This window comes from Ovis canadensis, chromosome 3 (genome assembly GCF_042477335.2).
Source record: "Ovis canadensis isolate MfBH-ARS-UI-01 breed Bighorn chromosome 3, ARS-UI_OviCan_v2, whole genome shotgun sequence".
In the NCBI taxonomy this organism is placed as follows: Eukaryota; Metazoa; Chordata; class Mammalia; order Artiodactyla; family Bovidae; genus Ovis; species Ovis canadensis.
In genome coordinates this window covers 23,847,629-23,860,341 of record NC_091247.1, presented here as the reverse complement: position 1 = coordinate 23,860,341, position 12,713 = coordinate 23,847,629, and the positions used below count along the sequence as shown (strand labels likewise).

General features: G+C 37.2%; 1 protein-coding gene across 1 annotated transcript in view; it reads left to right on the top strand.

Moving 5' to 3' along the window:
- The window catches only part of NBAS (NBAS subunit of NRZ tethering complex), a 341,977-nt gene that overhangs the window by 105,691 nt on the left and 223,573 nt on the right, over positions 1–12,713 (top strand). The window contains exons 20-21 of the mRNA XM_069580217.1: positions 2,541–2,645; positions 3,016–3,152. Coding sequence (XP_069436318.1) covers positions 2,541–2,645; positions 3,016–3,152 — 242 coding nt within the window. The remainder of the gene's footprint in view (positions 1–2,540; positions 2,646–3,015; positions 3,153–12,713) is intronic.

Genomic DNA, 12,713 nt, shown 5'->3' with positions numbered 1-12,713 from the left:
CTCCTCCTGCTCCCAATCCCTCCCAGCATCAGAGTCTTTTCCAGTGAGTCAACTCTTCTCATGAGGTGGCCAAAGTACTGGAGTTTCAGCTTTCGCATCATTCCTTCCAAAGAAATCCCAGGGCTGATCTCCTTCAGGATGGACTGGTTGGATCTTCCTGCAGTCCAAGGGACTGTCAAGAGTCTTCTCCAACACCACTGTTCAAAAGCATCAATTATTCGGCACTCAGCCTTCTTCACAATCCAACTCTCACATCCATACCATGACCATAGGAAAAACCATAGCCTCGACTAGACAGACCTTAGTCGGCAAAGTAATGTCTCTGCTTTTGAATATGCTGTCTAGTTTGGTCATAACTTTTCTTCCAAGGAGTAAGCAAGTACATTTATTATTACATGGTAATAGTGACATTTAAAGTGTTTGTTGAGCCCACAAAAAGAGAATTAAGCTAAGCTTTTCAAAAGTAGGTGAAATTGATGAATTTGGCCATTAAAACTTAGAAATGAAGATGTTCTAATATAACAGCTAACCAGCTAGATCATGGTAGAGATAGGCATTGCATTTTAATCACAAGGCGTGGCTTATTTTATTACTGTGATAAATGAGATTAAAATGGATTCATTTAAATTTTACAAGAGTGCTTATTTTACACCAGATGTCATGCCAGTGCTGGAGGTAGAGAGATGAACAAGGGATAATCCTTGTGGAGTCCTCATTATATAGGCAGTAAGTGATGATAATGAAGCTATGAAGAACTGATGGAGCATAATGGAGGAAAACACTAAATTTTTCCTGGGGATGTCCAAGGATATTCTTATGTAGGAAGTGGTATTCAACTAGTCCTTAAAAAAAGGAAGGGCGGCTTAGGGGGCTATAGGACTACCATGTAGGAGACGCGAGCGTGGATGCTCCATAAGGGTAGTGGTCTTGTTCACTGCAGTATCCCCCAACGCTCCGTACGAGACCTGGCTTCTTGAGATTAGGAGGAAAGATTTGTTGAGGAAACCAGTAGGTATGAGAATACCTTAAAAATATGAACAGATTTGTTGAGGACTTTTGTTTGTTAGCCAGTGTCTTATGTACTTAATTCAGGTTTTTTCTTGACAACCCTTTGAGGAAGGTGATGTATCCTCTCAATTTTATGGATGTGAGGCTTTAAGAAGGTAAGTATTTTGTCTAAATCAGTAGGAAGCAAGAGCCTCCTGTGAACATCCTTTTTCTTCCCCCTTTTCTTATCTCACTAGGTTAATGCAGTTAACAAATATTATTGGTTATTTATTCTGTGAAAGGCAGCAATGCTAGGTATCTGGAAAAGTGAAAATGAAAGAAAGTGTTAGTCGCTCAGTTGTGTCTCGACTCTTTTTGACCCCCTGGACTGTAGTCCACCAGGCTCCTCTGTCCACGGAATTCTCCAGGCAAGAATACTGGAGTGGATCGCCATTCCCTTCTCCAGGGGATCTTCCCGACCCAGGGACTGAACCTGGGTCTGCTGCACTGAAGGCAGTTACCTGGGGTTTAGCATTAACATGAGCAACATGAGCCTGAAGTCTCTGCTGCAGGGGAGACCTATGCTTGCCGCTGCCGTGGCTAGCTCCTGTCTGTCCTCAGCGTTTCAGCTTCGCTGCCCACAGGGAGGCCTTCCTATGTGTTAACACCCTTCCTATGTGTGTGCGTTAACTGTTCCTATTGCCGTTTGTCTTCCCGACTAGATTTTAGAGCTCCTAGGAGAGCAGGGAGGGCATATTGTTCATGGTATCAGCACTCTGTCACAGTGCCCCTAGCACATAATTGACACCTAATAACTATCTGATTAAAGAATGAATAGTTCCATCTGCAGTTCACATGGAGCACTCCAGCAGTAGCAGAGTTAGTCCAGAGTTCTCACACAGATGTGGCAGGTGCTCCTGGTACACAGCCGTGTGTAACTCTTGCTTCCTTGTTTTTACCAGGTGATGAATTTGGGTTGTCCTACTGTAATTAATTTCATAGCCTGTTTCATTTACTTCTGGATTAAAAAAAAATATTAACAGCATTTGTAAATACAGCCATTTTTCAAATAAAGGCAAGAGTGCAGAGGTAGTACTTTAGTTAACAGTTCAGTGTTTAATTTAGATCTTATTTATTTAGGTAAACAGAGCTGTAATGGTTTTTAACATAGTCTTGTCACCCATGTTTAAAAGGCTTTTCATGAAGATGGCAATGACGACCCTGTATGCAAGACAGGGAAAGAGACACAGATGTGTATAACGGACTTTTGGACTCAGAGGGAGAGGGAGAGGGTGGGATGATTTGGGAGAATGACATTCTAACATGTATACTATCATGTAAGAATTGAATCGCCAGTCTATGTCTGACGCAGGATGCAGCATGCTTGGGGCTGGTGCATGGGGATGACCCAGAGAGATGTTATGGGGAGGGAGGTGGGAGGGGGGTTCATGTTTGGGAACGCATGTAAGAATTAAAGATTTTAAAATTTTAAAAATAAAAAACTAAAAAAAAAAAAATAAAAGCCTTTTCATGAAATCATGGCTTCTCCTCAGGAAATCCTTGGAGTACCTCATGCATCTGGACAGAGATATGATGCTGAATTCTTTAAGAAGTTCAGAAGTCAGAATATTGTTCTCTCAGCAAGAAGTTATGCTCGGGTAATTTCTTTTTGTGAATGAAACAATTACAGTTATTAACACTTTCAGGTCTTTAAGCCATGCTGTTAATGTTACTGTGTGTGTATATCATTACATTTCCTTTTTAAAAAAATTGTAATAGTAATAAATGTAGAGAAAATAGAATCATGTTAAACATATTTTTTTCATCATTCAAGACTTCTAAAGATAATTTTTAGAGCACTAGATTGAGAAATGTGATACAGACCTGAAAAAAATCAGGAGTATTTCAAACCACTTCATATCAGAACTGCATTAAAAAAACCCATTGTAAGGGTTTGATGTTGTCATACAAGATCACTTCGTTATTTCTAACGTTCACATTAGAAGTGTACCCTTGCCTTCTGTACAGGAGAGTAATGTGCAGGCCCTGGAAATTCTGTTCACTTACCATGGGCCTGACCTGCTTCCTCACCGCCTGGCGATTCTCTCCAACTTCCTGGAGACCACATCGCCACACCAGTATTCTGTTTTGCTGCCTGAAGCTTGGTATGTACTGTGTTCACTTTATTTTTTAAATCAGAATTTTTGTTTTATGTTAAATATCTTAAAAAAATTCTAATCTACTTTAACTTTTTTCTGATTATAAAATTATTTCTAAATTATTTTAAAGTGATTCAAATGTGTCAGCGTAACAAGGCCACTTTAACTTAAGGAACATGAACTTTACTTTCTTTTTTTCTCCTTGAATGTCTCCTGCTACTGAAAAAAGAGAAAGACTCATAGTTTTATTGATGTATACTCAGTATGTACTGTTTTATGGTTGAGAGTAGTTTTTAGGATAACAGTATCTGTTTAAATTAGTTGTATCTTTTAGAAGTTGAAATGTAGTTGTGACAACATTTAGTAGGTCCAGGGGACCCAGGAACGTTCTGGTGGCCCTGCTTAAGTATAGCCAGGATTTGAATCTATGTTAGAGTAGGTCAGTAAGCTCTAAAAAATAGAAGTTATAAACTCCCTATTTTGTGTTTCTATTAGTACTAAAAATGTAATTCTTTATTATGATAAAAGTGAACAAAAAGGAAAACCTTGGGATGCACTATTTATTTTCAAACAATTTCTTTTAGATCTGAATGGTGATAAGTAAATGCATTTATAAATATTTCAGAATATAATTAATTTTCTGCCTATTTGCAGAATAGATCGAATCTGAATGGTAATGACATTTTTCTACTGTAAATTGTTAGTATAGAGAATGGGTCATTGTCTTAAAATTTTTTCAAAAGGTAATTTCTTCTTAGATTTGAATGCATTTTTTTGCGTTGTCTTCTGATGACTGGTTAGATAAACATTTGATTTTAAACTAAAATTTCAGAATTGGTTTGCAGAATAGTTTTACAATGCCCAGTGTTATGTATTGTTTTTGAATGTCCAATAATTCCTACCATACCTGATTTAAATTGCAATAATAGCTTAGGTATATCATTGCAGCAGAGAATAATTAGATATGATTTTGAATCTATCTTGTGGGATGTGCTGCTTAGACAAACTTTGAAAAGACTGATTTCTTGAGTCCTTAAATTATATCCATTTTAAACATAATGAAAAAATAAAGATTTTGTTGTTGTTGTTAATCTTTGTTTGTCAAGAAAGTCTTTTCACCTTGAGTATATTTTTATTATAGTTAGAAGGAGGAAGAACAATAGGTTTTAACAGTAATGTTTGTGTCTTCTTATAATTTTATATGACTGCAAAGCAAAATTACAGCTATGTTTGAGGCATAGCTTCTTCTGTGATGTTTCATTAATTAGTCCTTTCTCTATATTCTCATAATGCTTTTTTCCATTCTTATAGCACTTTTTATGTTGTATTATAAGCAGTCATTATTATTACTGCTTTTCTCCCCTCTGTCCTCTTTTTTAATAAACACCCAGCCTTAAACTCACTCTAAGGCAGAGGCCGTGTTTTCAATTTCCAGAGTCTAGGTGTTTGTGTAGTGGGTTCTCTAGAGTTGTTTGCTAACTGGATAAATCAGTACATTTTATGGACTAATATATTAGTCCATTTACAGAAAAGATTAAAGGATGTCCTGAAGGGGTTGCAAGTTTCACCAAGACTCCCAGTGCCTTAAAGATTCAATTGCTATCTTAGCCCATAGCTGAAGCTTGCACTCTTTAATCCTAGTTCGAGTTTTACTCTAATGGACATGTGGTGGTGGTGGTTTAGTCGCTAAGCTGTGTCCGACTCTTGCAACCCCATGGACTGTAGCCTGCTAGGCTCCTCTGGCGTTGGGGTTCTCCAGGCAAGAATATTGGAATGGGTTGCCATTTCCTTTTCCAGGGGATCTTCCTAACCCAGGGATCGAACCCTGGTCTCCTACATTGCAGGCAGATTCTTTACCAACTGAGCTAATGGACACGTAGATTCATAAACTGTAATCTTGAGACTTATTTCCCTTTGAAGAAATACATTCTTTGAGGACTTGGTATTCAATACCTTTTCAAATCACTTGGAAGCATTGGGTCAGGTGGACAAAGTGTCTAATTGTTGGAATGTTGACTGAGCCCCTTCCACGTGCCTGGGGCTGTAGTTGGGGTTTTGAAATGACTGAATACAGTTCGCCTTCAGCAGGAGTCATCACATATGCTTTACGCACAAACAGAAGTTCCTGCTTACAGCATCATGCTTTCAAACTGAGGATGAAATGAGTTGAAAAGACTCTAAATCTGCAGCCTTTTTTCCTTTCTCCTCAGTTAACTGTTTGCCAGCTCGTGAAATGATCTTGCTACTTTCTTGTTTACTGCCCTGAACAGCTGTAGAACTTTCTGTGTGCCTGCCTTGTTTGTCTTTGAGCGTACGCATTGCTCAGTGGCAGAGCCTGCATTTCATCCTGCTTTATCATCCCTTCAGCCCCCCAACTTGTATTTTGCAAGTAGTAATGACTGTTTAATTATCCGTTGAATTGATTGGAAACCAGTCACTGAACTCTAAATGTATGGCTCCCAAACACGGAGTGGCGGTTCACTCTGGTGCACTGACTGTCTCCTGAACTTTCGAGGCCCACTCCCTCCTCAGGGTTTTTCAAGGTCATTCTGCCCTTGTGTGAGGTGCTCTTCTCCTGGGTCTCCATATGACTCAGCCTCTTACTTCCTTCTGTCTTTTGTACTCAAAGACTCCCTCTTCAAAACACCTTTCTCAACCCCTCTTTCCCTTTGCCTCCACCTCCTCCTCACTTTTGGCCCTTATCCAAGTTTTCTTTTCTTCATAGCATTTGCACCTAACATCTTATTTTATCATTTACCTGTATAGTGAAGTCACTTAGTCATGTCTGATTTTCTGCGACCCCATTGACTGTAGCCTACCAGGCTCTCCCATCCATGGATTTTCTAGGCAAGAATACCAGAGTGGGTTGCCATTTCCTTCTCCAGGGGATCTTCCTGACCCAGGGATCGAACCCTGGTCTCCTGCATTGCAGGCAGATGCTTTACCCTCTGAGCCACCAGGGAAGTCCCTAAATATGATAAAATCGTATTTTATCATTTACTTGTATAACATATAATTTATTTGTCTTATCTACTTTTATCTCATCTCCCTTCGCTCTTCTATTTATGATTTTACTCTCAATTTAAGTCCTTTTTCTCCTGCTTTAGTTTCTTCCTAGCATTGATCAGTAACTTAGTTTGTGTTTTACTTATTCACTTGTTGATTATGTTTATCCTTCAAAAATGTCACCTCCAGTAGCACAAGGTTTTTTGTATGTTTTCTTCCCTTCCTTAGCCCCTGAACTTAGAATTGTTCATGGCATGTTGTAGGCACTCAGTAAATACTTATTGAATGAATGGACAAATGAATGAATGAATTAATATAAAATCTGTAAGGGAAGGATTTTGTGTCTTGTTCACTAATGTAACCTCAGTGTCTAGAACACCTTGGGATCAAAAGCAGTAACTCAGGAAGTTGTTTTGAATGGATGGGTGTGAGTGGAAGGGCAGGTGGGTTTTACATTTTAGAGTTCAAGCGATTTAGAATGTAGATTAGTAGTAGTGCATGCTAAGTCGCTTCAGTCGTTTCCGACCCTATGAACTGTAACCCACCAGGCTCCTCTGACCATGGGGATTCTCCAGGCAAGAATACTAGAGTGCCATGCCCTCCTCCAGGGGATCTTCCCAACCCCGGGATCGAACCCTAGTCTCTTACATCTTGTGAATTGACAGGCAGATTCCTTACCACTAGCACCACCCGGGGAAGCCCAAAAAGTAGTAGTAAATTATGCCAAATAGTTGACCTTTTACCTAATCTGTTTTGAAATCCATTGACAAAATGTTTGCCTTGGCATTTAACCAAAGTTTGATTAACTAATTTTGATTGAACCTAATTCTTTGGTTATGACTGCTGTTAAACTTCTTTGGTTTGTGTTATTTTAGTGTTTTATATTGTCACTCTTGCATCATCATGTGTATTTGACATTGGTGAAGAGTCACCAAGTTGTAGAAAACTTTGAAATTACATTTTCTGTCATAGGTGATAAATCCATTTGTTACCTACCTATCCTTAGTTTGTCATTGCTGTAAGCCATTTACATTTTATGTTCTATTGGACTGTTTCAAAGACAAAGATGACATTTCTTACTATCTTTGTTAGCTTTCACAATTTATAGTAATAGTTTTTTTTTTTTTTTGTGGAAGAGAACTACGTTTTGACTTTGAATATTTTTGATGCTTATAGCCTGTTTTAGAAAGTTTGTTTAGGTTTTTTATTTATGCCTCTTGTTTTATTGTAGAATCTTTCCAGAATGATGAGAGCAGTCTAGTTTAAAAGGTTGTGTTTAAAACAGTTACCTGTTGAAATAGTAAGGCAGAAGAATAAGAGTATTGAGTCTAGCTAGAGCCAGGTTGCTTGGATTTCTGATCTTGGACACATTTCCTAACTGTACCTCAGCCTTCATACCTGTAAAATGGGGATGACTATAGCACTTCATAGCATTGTAAGAATGTCTGAGTTAATGTATATAAAACACTGGGAACAGTGCTTGGCACCAAGTAATTGCTATTTAAGGCTTAAGAACTATTAATGCAGACTCCCATGCTAAGGCCTTGGCCTTATATATGTCATAAATAATTATTTTAAACTTTTTATGGGAATATTTTTATAGTTACAGAAATGTTGCAAAAATAATACAGAAAGTTCCTATATACCCTTCACCTGCTTCCTCTTCCTTTTCACATAATCATAGCACATTTTTTGAAACTATGAGATTATTGTTGGAATAATCCTGCATATAATGTGACATACGCATCCCTAAAAATCACTGCACCATGCAAAAAGTGCCGTGAGACCCCCAGAGCTTAAGGGGAGAGTGGGGTTCATGGAATGAAATTAGGAATGTAATAAAAATTGTGCTATAGCTTTACGTGTATTAAATGATTAAGAAACACATAAATACTAAAATATGGCTCTGGACAAAGACCTGAAGAAGGCAGCTGTGGAAGTGGGTGTTGGAGCAGTTACAGTGTTATTGGGAAGTGGTTTGTGTTTTGAAAACATAATGAAACAGACCATATGACAATAATAGTTAATAAACTAAACTATATATTTATTTGGATTTAACCATGTTTTCTCAAAATATCATTTTTCTGTTGCAGTATCTGATCTAGGATACCACATAGCATTTAAGACTTCATTTACTTTCATGGAATATATGGAAATAAACTGTCATTTAGTACCTGTCACTCATGATGTTCTTTGACACATATATTTATTAGCCAGTGAATATTGATACCGATATTTATATTCCTGGATTGCCTCCAGAATCAGTAAGGAAATATTGAATTATATTTAGCATATATTGGGTTACTGCAATATTTAAGGTATTTTATAATATAAGTGGCAAACCTCTATTGATGGAAATAGAGTATCCAGAGCACCTCATTCTTTTCATCATCCTTGAAAAGCTGTTCCTGTAGTAACTTGGCAGTTTGTTTGCTTGTGAATATCTAAGTTTAGTTAGACTATTTGATTGAAATTTTGACTGTGAAAAATCTGCTATAATATGCAGATGGGCTGTGCTTGTGCGAACTATGAAAATGTGTTTTAGACATTTCCATTTTCTTTTCAGAGTTTGAGATTACTTGTATTATTTACTGACTTAATTCTGACCATTCTCTACCTTTCAGTTCCACAGCAATTTATGTGATATATCTCTAAGGCTGAGAGTAAGAAGTGGCTGAGTGAAAAATTTTGTCACCAATTGTTTAGATAGAATAGAATGTTAACCTAATCTTAGGTCTGTATATATCTAGTCCCGTATTTAGAACTGCTCCTATCCTACAGGGTAAAAAGCACTTATCCCCACCTTCATTTAGAACAGCCTTGCAAAGCAGTGTGATAAATTGCGTGGCAAACCAATGCCTGGAAGTCTCTTCCCTGTGACTTGCAGATGCGGGCCTTTCTATGCTGTGTGTACTTCAGTTTACCTGGTGTGTTTGTCCCGCATTTCATTCTCTTGCTAACCCTCAGTCATTTCCTGCTTTTTCTCAGGCGTTAGTCCCCTTGATGCTCTCTACCCTACTTGATAATGCACCAGGAAATCCAAGTCCTCAGAAATTTTCTCATTTTCATTGGGAAATGTTATCTGGTAAATAATTTTTGCACCCTTTTCTCATTGATAAGTCTTTGTCACTCCCCGCAAACTAGAAAGCCTTTGGATGAGCAATTTCGAATATATTTTTGTCCTCAGAGGTCACTAGTATCCTGTGGCAAGTTTATTTATTTATTTATTTTTTTATGACTAGGCTAACAAATATTTCACAATCAAGTGCTTTGAATATATAGTGATGGATGCAATGACCATCAGATGGATGAATGATGGTTAGGTGAAGAAATCTGGAAAACACAAAGGATTGGTGTAGCAAAGTAGATAAAATGTACACAGAAGCGTTCTTTTTGAACCAATCTGAAAAGGAAACTTGTCTTTGAGTTTTCATACTGCAAGCAAGGTAATAAACTAGTTACAATTCTATCGTTGTCTTTAGGGTGATTATATGTATATCATTAGTGTGTTTGTGGGTCGTACTTTTGGTGTGTGTATTTTTGACTCTGTCTTAAGCATAGGGGCCATTAGGGCCATTTGACCTTCATATGACTTTTTATTTAATCTTTTTTTTTTTTAATTGTAAAATGCGTACAAAATTTACCATCTTGACCATGTTTCATTGTATGGTTTAATGGTGTTAAGTACCTTTACGTTGCTGTGCACCCAGGTTCCAGAATGCTTTCTGTCTCGATAAACAAACCTATTAAATGGCAACTCCCCATTTTTCTCCGAGCCAAGCCACTGACAACCACCATTTTACTCTCTCTTTAATGAATTTGGCTATTCAGTATTTGTCTTTTTGTGAGTGGCATAATGTCCTCAAGGCATAATACACTTTTAGTAAAATTAATATCACAATTAAATAAGATTTAGAGTGGCTGGCCACCTGTGGGCCATGTTTCTATTTATGCTGCAAAAGTATTTCTTAAATGAAGGATGAATGTGAGATCTAGTTCAGGGTGGGACGTTATAGCACCATTATTATCTGACTCCCTGTGGAGAGCCTCCTCTTCATCCTTTGGTGATAAACAGGGCATCCAAATGAAGAGAACTTCTAATAACTCTCTTCTAATACTTTGTCTTCTAAATCTTGAATTTGAATAGCCAAATATGAAGACTTTTCCTGTTCCTCCAACAACATACAATTTGTTTTATAAAAGCAAAACATCAATATGCATTTTATTAGAATTTTTAGGACAGTCTTGATTTAGGTAAAAATAATTTACCTTTTAAATTAAATCATAAATCAAATAAAGAATTTCCCTTTAAAAGATCAGATGACATTATTCCTGTTCTTCACAACTGAAAGGTAGATAAAGAGTTTTCCTTTTTACTACACTTTGAGTTTCAAATTAGTGTTATTTTACATTAGTTTGTGATTTCTTCAGAGATGAAATAATTTGAACTGTCTTTTTCATCAAAGTCAAAGTTGCCTCAAGCAGTTTTTGATTCAGGGATAAACTATTGCCTAATTTTTTTCTCTCTCTTTTTTTTTTTCCTTGAAAGGCAACAGGAAACAGTACCATAGTCAGTTATTGTTGGCTTACTTTCATAGTTTTAAGCATATTCTGGAACTTCTTCTCCTTCTTTTATATATATATAAAAATATATTACTGTTTTTTGTGAAACATATGTTGACTTTGAGTTTTAACCTTTTTTCAGTGAGATTTATAATTAATCATGAGTACATATGAAACATTTAAAAACTGAAGCAATTCTAAATTTCCTTATTTTATTTTCATTGAAAGAGCAGTTTAAAGAAGGTGAATGAGTCAGATACAATTTTGTGTTATTTCAGTAAAAATTTAGGGAATACTTACGTACCAAGCAAAGTCATTATATTAGACTAAATAGATAGACAGATATATGACTCACGTGTAATCACTGTCCGCAAATAAATTAGAATCCAGTAGGGAAGATCAGACAGGTTGAGTATAGAAATAATTACCATAAAGTTAAAATATGTGTCATAGGCGTATAGATAGCTGTATAGACGGGAGAGACTACTTTCTGTTACAAAGAAGGTAAATCAAGAAAGCCTTCTTGGCAGGGTGAAGTTTGATCTAGACCTTGAAGGTTGAGTGTGGTTTTTTTTCATCCAGAGAAGTTTGACTAGGAAAGAGTCATTTGAATAAATAGTCTACCCGAAGTCCTTTCACCTACTTAGTCCTCACATATTATTGAGTCACAGAGTATAGAAGATGTTTTCAACTAACTTGTTAATTGAAAATCTGTTCAGAGGTTTTCCAGTAAACGAATACGGAACTCTTTTTACTTAAATTTTTATGTTGCCCAGTCCTGATCATAATGATTTATTTTTTCTTCTCTGAAAAGTTTAAAAAGCAGTTTTTATTGGGCATTCTCTTTCTACCATTGTTTTTGGTTTTTTGGGTTTCTGTTATCGTAAGAGGAAAACGGAGGATGAGCTAGCTGGATAACATTACTGACTCAGTGGACATGAATTTGAGCAAACTCTAGGAGATAGTGAAGGACAGGGAAGCCTGGTGTGCTGCAGTCCATGGGGTCACAAAGAGTGGAACACAGCTTAGCAGCTGAACAGCAACAAATGAAATGTTATCTAAACTCTATCCTGGATGATGAAATAATTATGGAAAGATTCAGTTCAGTTGCTCAGTCGTGTCCAACTCTTTGTGACCACATGGGCTGCAGCACACCAGGCCTCCCTGTCCATCACCAACTCCCAGAGCTTGCTCAAACTTGTGTACATCGAGTTGGTAATGTCATCCAACCATCTCATCCTCTGTCATCCCCTTCTCCTCCTGCCTTCAATCTTTCCCAGCATCAGTGTCTTTTCCAATAAGTCAGTTCTTTGCATCTGGTGACCAAAGTATTAGATCTTTAGCTTCAACATTAGTCTTTTCAGTGAACATTCAGGATTGATTTTCTTGAGGATTGATTGGTTTGATCTCCTTGCGGTCCAAGGGACTCTCAAGAGTCTTCTCCAACACCACGGTTCAAAACATCAATTCATCGGTGCTCAGTTTTCTTGATGGAAAGATTGAAGCATTGCTATCACTTTTTTGATTATAGAGAGAAACATAAAAGTGTTTCTTTTCCCTTTGAAATTGAGAAATTGATTAGTTACCTAATCAAATTCAATTCCCATATGTGCAGTTTATTTCTGAACTGCTATGAGCAAAGAACAACCAATTGGTTTATATTCTAGGCTTGAAGTAAGTATGTGGCCGTCTGCAATGACTGTCAATATAGAGGCATACAGGCAGCATGCTGCAGAATGCTGGCAGTTTCTGAATCCCAGAGTAACCTGGTGGTTGGATCAGAAGGAGAGGCCCAAGAGCCTCTCTTGTCTGGGAGCACAGGGTCTGGGGTTGGAGGTGGGAGAACTGGTTTGCATATTTCCTGGTGCTGTGGGCATCTTACATCTTGACTTGATTAGTTCTTGTCTTTCCATTAATTTAAAGCAACAAAATAGATGTAGGGCAATTTTTTTGATTATGAAGTGGTAAGCAAACATTAAAAAAATTTTTTTTATGAAC